Source organism: Protomyctophum bolini, assembly GCF_963924005.1.
Source record: "Protomyctophum bolini genome assembly, contig: SCAFFOLD_406, whole genome shotgun sequence".
Classification (NCBI taxonomy): domain Eukaryota; kingdom Metazoa; phylum Chordata; class Actinopteri; order Myctophiformes; family Myctophidae; genus Protomyctophum; species Protomyctophum bolini.
The window spans coordinates 8,814-22,058 of record NW_027666102.1 but is presented as its reverse complement, the minus strand read 5'-3'; the positions used below and the strand labels follow the sequence as shown (position 1 = coordinate 22,058).

At 46.2% G+C, this 13,245-nt stretch overlaps 1 protein-coding gene across 1 annotated transcript in view; it reads right to left on the bottom strand.

Annotated features, from left to right (window-relative positions):
• The window catches only part of LOC308312072 (transcriptional activator GLI3-like), a gene marked incomplete at both ends in the record, with an annotated part of 11,780 nt that extends 1,006 nt beyond the window's left edge, over positions 1–10,774 (bottom strand). Inside the window, 2 exons of the mRNA XM_080794475.1 lie at positions 2,459–2,633; positions 10,587–10,774. Coding sequence (XP_080650601.1) covers positions 2,459–2,633; positions 10,587–10,774 — 363 coding nt within the window. The remainder of the gene's footprint in view (positions 1–2,458; positions 2,634–10,586) is intronic.
• Positions 10,775–13,245: the final 2,471 nt, after the last annotated feature.

The window sequence follows — 13,245 nt, the reverse complement described above, 5'->3', positions numbered from 1 at the left end:
ATATTTCAGATGGGGGTCCCTGGAACAACATATTTTCAGATGGGGGGTCCCTGGAACAACATATTTTCAGATGAGGGTCCGCAGCCAATTACAGATCATTCTGGGGGTCTTTGACAGAAGGTTTGGTCAGGATTACGAATACTGTTTTATTTTTGTTAGAGGTCTTATTTTGGTCCTGAGGTCTGAACGCGTTAAAGCCCAGCGCGGAGACACAGCCTCGTTGTTCCATTAGCCGCGGCTCTCGTTCTCAGCGTAATTACACTGACTCTACAGCCGCCACAAACATTAAGCTAGCTCACATTGTTAGCGCAAAGTAAACATTGATACGATAACCAGCCGACCCTTTGATTCCTCTCTTTGTAAGAAAGAACCTCTCTTGGTGTTTTAACCCATTCTGACCTGAGATCAGATTCATACGAGGTTTCCACTGGACACACACTGGTCTGATGAACCCATTCTGACCTGAGATCAGATTCTAAAAATGTCAGTCGTTCTTCGAATTTTTCAAAAATAGCAGACCTACAAGCTCGTATCGCGCCACTCGGTGGCGCGATATGAGCTTGTAGATCTGCTATTTTTCAATAGGTAAAGCATAACATGATGCTAACACCAAAATGGGTGCCCGGTCAGAATGGGTTAAGCATCATGTTATACTTTAGCTTTTGAAAAATAGCAGATCTACAAGTTCATAGCGCGCCACCGAGTGCCGCGCTATGAACTTGTAGGTCTGATATCTTTGAAAAATCGTGAAGATGTGGCCTCAAATCTTCGTGTTTTTAAGTCAAATCTTTGCTTCTGGGGGCGGGTCCTTGGAACAACGTCTTTTCAGATGGGGGTCGGCGGCATATTACATATAATTTTGGGGGTCTTTGACATGAAATATTGAGAACCACTGACAAAAACATGAGGTTTTTCAGAAAAAAATACATTTAAAAAATACATAAAAAAAAAAAAGTGCCCAGTTTTTGTTTTTTTTCCAACGCATTGTTAGATGATACATGAAGAGGTATTATTATTAGTGTCCAATGATCACAGGCCAGTTCTGTACTACTGTACTGTACTGTACTGTACCGTACCGTACCGTACAGTAAGGTACGGTGCGGTGCGGTACCGTACCGTACCGCACCGTACCCCACGGTACCGCAGCAGGCGAGCATCTCCTCCGTTTGAAATGTGGCCCTAATTGTTTTTCTTTTCCTCCTTCATTTCTCCGTCTATTAATCTTAAACGGTGACACAGAACAAAGAGGGGTTTCTCTCCGCGGTGATGAATGGAGGGACGATCCGATTCACACTTAATAGCAATTAATTTTCTGATAGCCGCGGCAAGTTGTGCGAGTTTTAATGAGTTTGTTGGGAGGGAAGTTCACCCCAGACTGACTCCAGCAGGAAGGGAAGGGAGAGTCGTCTCGGCTGTGTGACTAACACACTCAGACCCCAAAGACACACGTTCTGTTTCTATCAATACGTCTCTAAATGTCTTTTGATGAATTGAACAAGGTGGACCTAATCTTGTAAATTAACAAGTGTAATGCTTTATTGGCGTCGTCCACTCACAGTTAACAGTCTTTTTGTATTGAGTTGTGCTTGAAATTTACTGTAATTCTGCAAATTGTTAGTAAATATTTCAATCAATCAATCAATCAATAAAACTCATGTTGATATGTTGTTCCAGGGACCGCCCCCCAAATATTTGAGTTTAAAAAACATTCCCTTTGAAAGAATAGAATATTCAAAAGATTTGCACATAATTATTTTCACGATTCTTTTTTTCAAAATAAGGGTTCAAAACGGTTCACAACGCTGCCTCAGGCCTGAATGGGTTAAACTCATCCTCATCAAAGGGAGGGGCCGGGTCGGGGGGGCTGTCCGACCCGCGCGCGTTTCATTTCCTATTTACTCTTTAAAATAACTCATTAGCATAAGGTACCCGCGCGGCGCGGGGCGGCCCCACCGCGCGCGGCGAGACAATAGCTCGTTTAAACGGTGTCAGAGCGGTTATTAGCTCGCCTCGTTAGCAGATGCTCTATTAATAGCAGCTGTGAGGACGTCGTGTTGTTGTGAATTCCACCGACTTTGTTACAATTTCCCTGATTGAGCTCCACTAACTATTGACTACTAACCTTAACCACTAACAGTCTCTGTATTGAGTTGTGCTTGAAATGTACTGTATTTCTGCAATATGTTAATAGATACTTCAATTAATCAATCAATCAAACTCTCCACAGCCTCAAAGTACTCCATGTGCAGAGTTAGGGTTAGGGAACAGTGTGTAGGGGTTAGGGGACAGTGTGTAGGGGTTAGGGCTTAGGGGACAGTGTGTAGGGGTTAGGGTTTAGGGGACAGTGTGTAGGGGTTATAGGGTACAAGGGGACAGTGTGTAGGGGTTAGGGGACAGTGTGTAGGGGTTAGGGTACAAGGGGACAGTGTGTAGGGGTTAGGGGACAGTGTGTACTTACTCTCCATGGCCTGCAGGTACTCCATGTGCAGCGCGGGTGGCGGTGGCGCTGTGGCTAGCGGCCCCGGCCGTGGACGCCACGGAGGGCAGCAGGTCGGCGGCGTAAGGACTCCGATGGCCCGCCAGCAGCGCCATCTGGTGGTAGTACTCTGCCGTGGTCAGCCCTGTGTGGGGGGCTGGGGGGGGGGGGGAGGGGGAGGAGGAGGAGGTTAGAACAAGGTTCCATCTGGTGGTAGTACTCTGCCGTGGTCAGCCCTGTGTGGGGGGCTGGGGGGGGGGGGGGGGAGGAGGAGGTTAGAACAAGGTTCCATCTGGTGGTAGTACTCTGCCGTGGTCAGCCCTGTGTGGGGGGCTGGGGGGGGGGGGAGGAGGAGGTTAGAACAAGGTTCCATCTGGTGGTAGTACTCTGCCGTGGTCAGCCCTGTGTGGGGGGCTGGGGGGGGGGGGGAGGGGGAGGAGGAGGTTAGAACAAGGTTCCCAAAACTAGTGAAAATAGCAGATCTAGCCTCCTGGTGGCGCTATAACAGGGGGAGTGGGCGCACAGTTTGATGCCATCAAGCCTTAGCTGGTCACGGACGGACGTCCGATCCTTCATTGCCACCCCCAGTTCCTGCTTACTGATGCATGTGTCCCTAGCGATGACATCATGTGTCCCTATAGCGATGACATCATGTGTCCCTATAGCGATGACATCATGTGTCCCTAGCGATGACATCATGTGTCCCTATAGCGATGACATCATGTGTCCCTATAGCGATGACATCATGTGTCCCTAGCGATGACATCATGTGTCCCTATAGCGATAACATCATGTGTCCCTATAGCGATGACATCATGTGTCCCTAGCGATGACATCATGTGTCCCTATAGCGATTACATCATGTGTCCTTATATCGATGACATCATGTGTCCCTATAGCGATGACATCATGTGTCCCTATAGCGATGACATCAGGGAACGACAGTTTTCTACCTCTGGTCTGCTTCGAGGCAGGACTCCAGAGAAGAAGGGAAGATATAACCTCATTGTCAGCTCTGTAGCGGTGGCCGGAAAACTGTGTTCTTCTGGATCGGACCAGTGAAGAAACACGGGGAAGGTTGCCGTATATTAGATCAGTCAATGGGTGGCTCATCCCAGAGTATTTATCATACCAATAAAGCCTTTTGAAATAGAGCACCGAAGTCCTGACGTAACTCGCTCATCCCTTCGATTCCCCTGGTTCGCGGAAGTAATTTCTCTATGGAGAATAACATGGGGTGATCTTAATATCGTCTACTATAAGCGTTGTGGTCCAAAAATAAACAAGCTGTCTCGGCGTTATTGTCAGGGAGGTGTCTCTGTATCGTTTGCAACAGTTAGTCACTCATATATGATACAGTCTGCTTCTAGCGAAAATCTAACTAATTCAGCAGCAGTAACATTAGCGTTTTCTCTCAGTCAGTTGATTCTTCATATCCATATGAGTGAAGCGGCCGGGGTGACATGTTTATTTTTCAAACACAGTTCTTATATGAAGCGATCTAAAAAATCCTCCTATGGCGATTTCAATGCAACTAAAAAAATACATGAACCTGGGGACTGACGCCCTCTACTGGAAGTGACGTCAGACTTTCGGTGCTCTATTGAAAAAGAAAATAGAGAGAGAGAGAGAGAGAGAGAGAGAGAGAGAGAGAGAGCGTGCCATGGCACACCGTCACTAGCTCGTCATCGCATACGATACAATCCTTAAACGGCCTTTCTATCCTTTCCTCCGCACTGTGCTTTGATCATTACGGTGCGTGTGTGCCTGTGCCTGTGTGTGTGTGTGCCTGTGTGTGTGCCTGTGCCTGTGTGTGTGTGTGTGTGTGTGTGTGTGTGTGTGTGTGTGTGTGTGTGTGTGTGTGTGTGTGTGTGGTATAAGCCTCTCTATCTGTAAGCATAGAGATGCTGATCCTGATTATGGAACGTCGGGGCTGCAGCGAGCAGATACGAGACGCAACCTGCTCTCCTCCACAACGACGCAACGCAGCAACGCAGCAGCACAGCGACACAACAGACTCCTTACAGACAGACAAAAGGGCCTCAATCTGCACCCAGAGATCTGCATAAACACTCCTCCACTCGGCCGCCGCCTGCGTCTTCTGTGTGTGCGTCTGTGCGTGCGTGCGTGCGTGTGTGTGCGTGCGTGTGTGTGTGTGTGCGCGTTCTCGTGTGTGTGTGTGTGTGTGTGTGTGTGTGTGTGTGTGTGAGAGAGAGCGAGAGAGAGAGAGATATAAACATCATCTCCGTTCCAAGTCGCCTCAAAATAAGTTCTTGAACCGGCGCCTGAAAAACACACAAACATCTAAACATCTGGCAAGAGAGAGAGTGGGCTTCACTTGATATGCAAATATCCAGAGAGAGAGAGAGAGAGAGAGAGAGAGAGAGAGGTTGACTGTCATTATGCGGTGGTTTTTGGAACGGGAGGCTATAAACTCTGCATCTGTTCAGAGTCACAATGTGCTGCAGATAATTCTGAGTCTTTATCCCATTCTGAACGGGAACCCATTCTGGTGTCAGCATCATGTTATGCTTTAGCTATTGAAAAATAGCAGATCTACAAGCTCATAGCGCGCCACCGAGTGGCGCGCTACGAGCTTGTAGGTCTGCTATTTTTGAAAAATCAAAGAACGACTGACATTTTTAGAATCTGATCTCGGGTCAGAATGGGTTAATCAGACCAGTGTGTGTGTCCAGTGGAAACCTCGTATGAATCTGATCTCAGGTCAGAATGGGTTATACATTTCTTTCTTTCTTTCTTTCTTTCTCCCCCAGAAGAAGAAAAAGAGAAAGAAAGAAAGAAAGAATGAAAGAAAAGCCGTTTCCCTCCAGATGAAAAGATCCTCCACCTAAGGCCGGCCCCCGTTATGCTTTAGTGGCGACACGCGTCTCTGATTGGTTGGGAGTGTGGAACGTGAAGGAAGAAGGAATTCTAAATGAATTGGCTTCGGGTATTATGGGGGGGGGGGCGGGGGGGGGGTGTCTTAATTGTCTCTGCCTGTTCCTGCATTCAGCTGAACCTGAACCGGGTCTGGTTCTACTGGGTCTGGTTCTACTGGGTCTGGTTCTACTGGGTCTGGTTCTCTGGGTCTGGTTCTCTGGGTCTGGTTCTACTGGGTCTGGTTCTCTGGGTCTGGTTCTACTGGGTCTGGTTCTACTGGGTCTGGTTCTCTGGGTCTGGTTCTACTGGGTCTGGTTCTACTGGGTCTGGTTCTCTGGGTCTGGTTCTACTGGGTCTGGTTCTACTGAGTCTGGTTCTACTGGGTCTGGTTCTACTGGGTCTGGTTTCTCTGGGTCTGGTTCTACTGGGTCTGGTTCTACTGGGTCTGGTTCTCTGGGTCTGGTTCTCTGGGTCTGGTTCTACTGGGTCTGGTTCTCTGGGGTCTGGTTCTACTGGGTCTGGTTCTACTGGGTCTGGTTCTACTGGGTATGGTTCTCTGGGTCTGGTTCTACTGGGTCTGGTTCTACTGGGTCTGGTTCTCTGGTCCTAAATGGTAGTTTGGCATCAAATGGACCCTTACAGGTCTGTAACTCTGAGAGTGTAACACATGGAACCAAATGGACCCTTATGGGTCTGTGACTCTGAGAGTGTAACACATGGAACCAAATGGACCCTTATGGGTCTGTGACTCTGAGAGTGTAACACATGGAACCAAATGAACCCTTACAGGTCTGTAACTCTGAGAGTGTAACACATGGAACCAAATGGACCCTTATGGGTCTGTGACTCTGAGAGTGTAACACATGGACCCAAATGGACCCTTATGGGTCTGTAACTCTGAGAGTGTAACACATGGAACCAAATGGGACCCTTATGGGTCTGTGACTCTGAGAGTGTAACACATGGAACCAAATGGACCCTTACAGGTCTGTGACTCTGAGAGTGTAACACATGGAACCAAATGGACCCTTATGGGTCTGTGACTCTGAGAGTGTAACACATGGACCCAAATGGACCCTTATGGGTCTGTGACTCTGAGAGTGTAACACATGGAACCAAAATGGACCCTTACAGGTCTGTGACTCTGAGAGTGTAACACATGGAACCAAATGGACCCTTATGGGTCTGTGACTCTGAGAGTGTAACACATGGAACCAAATGGACCCTTATGGGTCTGTGACTCTGAGAGTGTAACACATGGAACCAAATGGACCCTTATGGGTCTGTGACTCTGAGAGTGTAACACATGGAACCAAATGGACCCTTACAGGTCTGTGACTCTGAGAGTGTAACACATGGAACCAAATGGACCCTTATGGGTCTGTGACTCTGAGAGTGTAACACATGGAACCAAATGGACCCTTACGGGTCTGTAAATTAACATTGATTTGGCAATATATAAATTGGGGGGGTCCCAGAGATAGAAATGCAATTAAATGGGGGGTCCGTAGATTAATATGCATGCCAAAGAGAGAGAGAGAGAGAGAGAGAGAGAGAGAGAGAGAGAGAGAGAGAGAGAGGAGAGAGAGAGAGAGAGAGAGAGAGAGCATGTCATGCATTGTGAGCGAAAGGGGAGGGGGGGTTGTGTCGTAGCGCGGCGGTGGCATTTGAATCCCACCCACTTAAAAAAAGGAAAAAATCTCTGTCGGATTGTGTTAATTAATTGGTCATTTAATTCAAATGCAGTTATAATACACTACTAACCACACAGCCACTAATGTGTTAATTAATCAGCAGGTCCATTAAGGGAGTTAATTACTGTAGGTATGATTAGATTCACAGTGAAATATACAATAAAATAAAATAAAATAAAATAAAAATCTTCAGACACAGAAGAACCTTCGTTCATGGCTAAATCAGGGGTCCTCGACGTCTGGGGACCCCCTGGGGACCCCCTGGGGACCCCCCCCCACCCCCCCCCCTAGGGTAAACAATGTCCGGGGACCCCCTGGGGACCCCCCTAGGGGTCCTCAACGTCTTAGGCGAGGAGAGCAGGAAAACTTACTCTCTCACAAATGTCTGCTTCTCAACCGCTATCATACTCTGTGTGAGTGTCTGCGTGCATGCGTGTGCGTGCATGCGTGTGTGTGCGTGTGTGCGTGCGTGCGTGCGTGCGTGCGTGTGTGCGTGCGTGCGTGCGTGCGTGTGTGCGGTGGCGTGCGTGCGTGTGTGCGTGCGTGCGTGCGTGCGTGTGTGCGTGCGTGCGCGTGCGTCCTCAGAGGGTAAGGTGTGTTAACAGAGATGGATCTCCTGACCTCTCCACTGACCTGGAGCAGGAATTAACCCTTCAAGACCCACATTCTATCCATGTGACTCTCTTTGATACAGAGACAGACAGACAGACAGACAGACAGACAGACAGACAGACAGACAGACAGACAGACGGATTATTGTTCAGGAGAGAAAAAACTTAGTTTTGATCCAGAATGAGTTCATATTATAATATAAACTCATTTTGCTCACATTGTGGGACTGCATACAGAGAGCGACCAGATTGGTCTATAGAGCGTCGCAGTCCCGCCCCCTACCACCAGGGCTCAGGAAATGATTCTCCGTTCATTTTCTTCATAGACTTTCAAAAAGTATTTATTTAAAGACCTTTTAAGTGTCGTACGAAGCCAACTCAAGTCGTGACAAATCATGACAACACACACAATGTTTTGGGCCAAAAAGATAATTAGAAAGAAGAAGAAAATGGCAGGTTACAACACTTCTTTTGTTGTTTTTCTTCTTTGTAATTATTTGTTTGGTCCAAAATATTGTGTTTGTTGTCATGATTTGTCACGACTCCAGTTGTCTTTGCTCAGCGGCGTAACCGTCTTTAAATTAATAACTTTTTGAAATGTCTATGAGGAGAAAATGCTTTGGGAATCATTTCCTGGGCCTGGCCAAGGAACCTCTGAGAAGGAAGGGAAGTGGTCACGTGACCGGGCTGCGCCATGACACTTTCATGGACACTTTCATGACACTTATATGTGAGCCAAACTACCAGGAAGTTTGGCAGAATGCACTGGAGTCAATGAGAGCTCAGTGACCAGCTCATGAACACTGGAGTCAATGAGAGCTCAGTGACCAGCTCATGAACACTGGAGTCAATGAGAGCTCAGTGACCAGCTCATGAACACTGGAGTCAATGAGAGCTCAGTGACCAGCTCATGAACACTGGAGTCAATGAGAGCTCAGTGACCAGCTCATGAACACTGAGTCAATGAGAGCTCAGTGACCAGCTCATGAACACTGGAGTCAATGAGAGCTCAGTGACCAGCTCATGAACACTGGAGTCAATGAGAGCTCAGTGACCAGCTCATGAACACTGGAGTCAATGAGAGCTCAGTGACCAGCTCATGAACACTGGAGTCAATGAGAGCTCAGTGACCAGCTCATGAACACTGGAGTCAATGAGAGCTCATAGTGACCAGCTCATGAACACTGGAGTCAATGAGAGCTCAGTGACCCAGCTCATGAACACTGGAGGTCAATGAGAGCTCAGTGACCAGCTCATGAACACTGAGTCAATGAGAGCTCAGTGACCAGCTCATGAACACTGGAGTCAATGAGAGCTCAGTGACCAGCTCATGAACACTGGAGTCAATGAGAGCTCAGTGACCAGCTCATGAACACTGAGTCAATGAGAGCTCAGTGACCAGCTCATGAACACTGGAGTCAATGAGAGCTCAGTGACCAGCTCATGAACACTGGAGTCAATGAGAGCTCAGTGACCAGCTCATGAACACTGGAGTCAATGAGAGCTCAGTGACCAGCTCATGAACACTGGAGTCAATGAGAGCTCAGTGACCAGCTCATGAACACTGGAGTCAATGAGAGCTCAGTGACCAGCTCATGAACACTGGAGTCAATGAGAGCTCAGTGACCAGCTCATGAACACTGGAGTCAATGAGAGCTCACAGTGACCAGCTCATGAACACTGGAGTCAATGAGAGCTCAGTGACCAGCTCATGAACACTGGAGTCAATGAGAGCTCAGTGACCAGCTCATGAACACTGGAGTCAATGAGAGCTCAGTGACCAGCTCATGAACAAACATTATTTATGAACAATTGAGACCTTTTGTAAAGTAATCACTTCTGGAAAATAACAGAAGACATTATTGTCTGCTGTGTTGTTATTCGATGTGTACACTGTGTAATGTTTATAGAGGTATATCTCTATAAAAATAGAGATACCATAAAGTACAAAGTACATTTCTGAACGCACCAAGTATCGCGAGACTTCCCACCGTTTCCTGTCTGGCAGCCAGATATCGCGATACTTCGGGGGCCAGAAACGACATACCTGCTGCTGTTTAGATCCTCAGACGATAAAACGATATACTGTGCACTCTGTGCACATCGAAAAGCAAGTGATTAGAAAACAACCTGTGATAATTATGTCTTCTGTTATTTCCCAGAAGTGATTACTTTACAAAAGGTCTCAGTCGTTCATAAATAGTGTTTGTTATGAGCTGGTCCAGCCGGCTCCATTCACTGCCATGTATTCATTGCACTTCCTGTGTGAGTTTGGCTCCCATGAAAGTGTCATGGATAGAATACTTTATTGGCAGTTTAAGAAAATTACAGAAAAATGACAAATGGACTCAGACACAAAAAAGCCTTCGCTTGTTTCCATTGTGGTCCACTTTGTAACATGAAACTATACACATACATACTGTACAGACAAAACAACCATGGAACATATAATACATAATCCTTATATATAATATATCATGGCGCATATATTATACATCATGGCGCAGCCCAGTCACGTGACCACTTCCCTTCCTTCTCAGAGCTTCCTTGATTGGGCCTGGCTATACCTGATTGGTCCACATATACAGACAGCTACCCGATTGGTCCACATATACAGACAGCTATACCTGATTGGTCCATACATAGAGGGGGTTAACCCATTCTGACCGGGCACCCATTTTGGTGTTAGCATCATGTTATGCTTTACCTATTGAAAAATAGCAGATCTACAAGCTCATAGCGCGCCACCGAGTGGCGCGCTACGAGCTTGTAGGTCTGCTATTTTTAAAAAATTCGAAGAACGACTGACATTTTTAGAATCTGATCTCAGGTCAGAATGGGTTCATCAGACCAGTGTGTGTCCAGTGGAAACCTCGTATGAATCTGATCTCAGGTCAGAATGGGTTAAAAAGAGTTAAACGTTACCGTCTGCGGGGCTGAGGCCTCGCGCGGCCGACAGCACGGAGAGGGAGGGGCTGCCGTGCAGCGAGCGTAGGTAGTCCATGTAGGGGTTAATGTAGGGGTGGTGGGGGGGGTGGAACCCCTCCCCCCCCACCGAGGGGCTCCGCTGGGGAGAGATCCGGATCAGAGAGATGTCCGAGAACGCCGGGGGCCTGGGGGGAGAGAGAGAGAGAGAGAGAGAGAGATGTTTTCAGTAGAAGTCCTGATGTCACTCGCTCATCCCATGGGAGTTTGCAGAAGTATTTTCTCTGTGCAGAATAACATCGGCTCATTGCGAACGCAGTCAGCACTGACTAATATAGAAGCTGGCCTAAACATGTAAATATGAAATGCTTAAACATGTAGCTATAGGTGTAATGTTAGAGACCACAGAAGACATGTAAATATGAAATAAATGCATAAACATGTAGCTATAGGTGTAATGTTAGAGACCACAGAAGACATGTAAATATGAAATAAAGGCTTAAACATGTAGCTATAGGTGTAATGTTAGAGACCACAGAAGACATGTAAATATGAAATAAAGGCTTAAACATGTAGCTATAGGTGTAATGTTAGAGACCACAGAAGACATGTAAATATGAAATAAATGCTTAAACATGTAGCTATAGGTGTAATGTTAGAGACCACAGAAGACATGTAAATATGAAATAAATGCTTAAACATGTAGCTATAGGTGTAATGTTAGAGACCACAGAAGACATGTAAATATGAAATAAATGCTTAAACATGTAGCTATAGGTGTAATGTTAGAGTCCACAGAAGACTTGTAAATATGAAATAAATGCTTAAACATGTAGCTATAGGTGTAATGTTAGAGTCCACAGAAGTGAACCTTTTCAAGCCTGTTTTCTCAACTCTCTGTTTCTCTGCCAGACATTACTCTATAAGCCATATCTCCCAAACAGGTGGGTCAAACTGAACAACCAATATGTCAATTTGAAGCTACGATTCCCTTCTTTCACATGACATGAAAAAACGAAAATCCAATGGCAGTCCCTCAGTCAAATCTGTACATACATCACTGTATCGTTTATCGTTTTCCTTCTGTGGATATGCCAGTATAAGGACTGTATCATTTCTATATAGTTAGGCCTGACATTAGAAGAAAAAGAAAAACGAGTTTTCTGAAAAACCTCATGTTTCTGTCAAGAGATGCTCAAACTATTTCATGTCAAGGACTGCCAGAAAGAATAAGCAAAGACTTGAGTTAAAAAACGTTCGCTCTGAAAGAATATATGCCACATTTTCACGATTTATCAAAAATAGCAGACCTACAAGCTCGTAGGTCTGCTATTTTTCAATAGCTAAAGTATAACGTAATGAAACAAACATCCCGTCCCAGAATGAGTTGACCAATCAGCTGCTCCTTCACGTCAAACTGAAATAAGTTTACTTCAAACAATTAGTGGAAAAAAAACAACTTCAGGTCCAGGAGCCTGGGGTCGGTTCCACACCGAAACCGACCCTTCTAATTGGCTAAGAGGGGGCTAGGAGTACATCGTTTAATTGGCTAAGAGCGGCTAGGAGAACTTCATAACGATGGCCTTCACCCCCCCCTCCCCCCCCCCTCCCCCCCCACCCGGGGGACGTGGATAAACCCACATATCAGACACACATTACACAGGCCCAGAGATTACAGTGTGTGTGTGTGTGTGTGTGTGTGTGTGTGTGTGTGTGTAACGGGGCCCAGAGATTACAGTGAATTAACCTCTGCCGTTCCGCTAGGCCCCGGTGGACCGCTCCACTCGACTGTGACAAAACACACCCTGGGAGAGAGAGAGAGAGAGAGAGAGAGAGAGAGAATTGGCCCCCAGGAGGAGTTATGGGAAAAACTGCTCAAATTTTTGACTTGATTAAAAGTATCAAAACTGAATAATTATTCAAAACTTAGTTGAGTAGAAGTACAAAAGTATCGGCACCAAAATGTACTTAAAGGTAGGTGTGTGTGTGTGTGTGTGTGTGTGTTGCAACGTGTGTGTGTGTGTGTGTGTGTGTGTGTGTGTGTGTGTGTGCGTTGCAACGTGTGTGTGTGTGTGTGTGTGTGTGTGTGTGTGTGTGTGTGTGTGCGTTGCAACGTGTGTGTGTGTGTGTGTGTGTGTGTGTGTGTGTGTGTGTGTGTGCGTTGCAACGTGTGTGTGTGTGTGTGTGTGTGTGTGTGTGTGCGTGTGTCAGTCGTGCTTAACAAGTTTTCAAACATGAAAAAAACAACATTGTACAGTAAGTCAATGAGGAGCATATTTGGAATGAGCTCCAGTGATTATTATTGATTAGAAATTGATAATTATTTTAGATTTTTTTGTCCACATTTGGAGTTACATAGTTGAGGAGAGATAAAGGGATATTTCGCGCAAATTCGTCTAAAAGCGTCAAAGTTTGCACAGATGTAGCACAGGGCATGCTCTAAAGATTAAAAAACAATATATATATATATTTCAATCGCCCTAGTTTGACACGTCACATACTAGTGCGATGAAAAATCAGTTTTTCACCTTTCAGACCGTATCCGTGGTCATCACATGGATGGATGGTCGTCACATGGGCATACCTAACAACGGATGCCCAACAAGAAATGCAAAGCTTTGCTGCTGACTTTGTAAACAAACCTCAAAATCTGCCAACG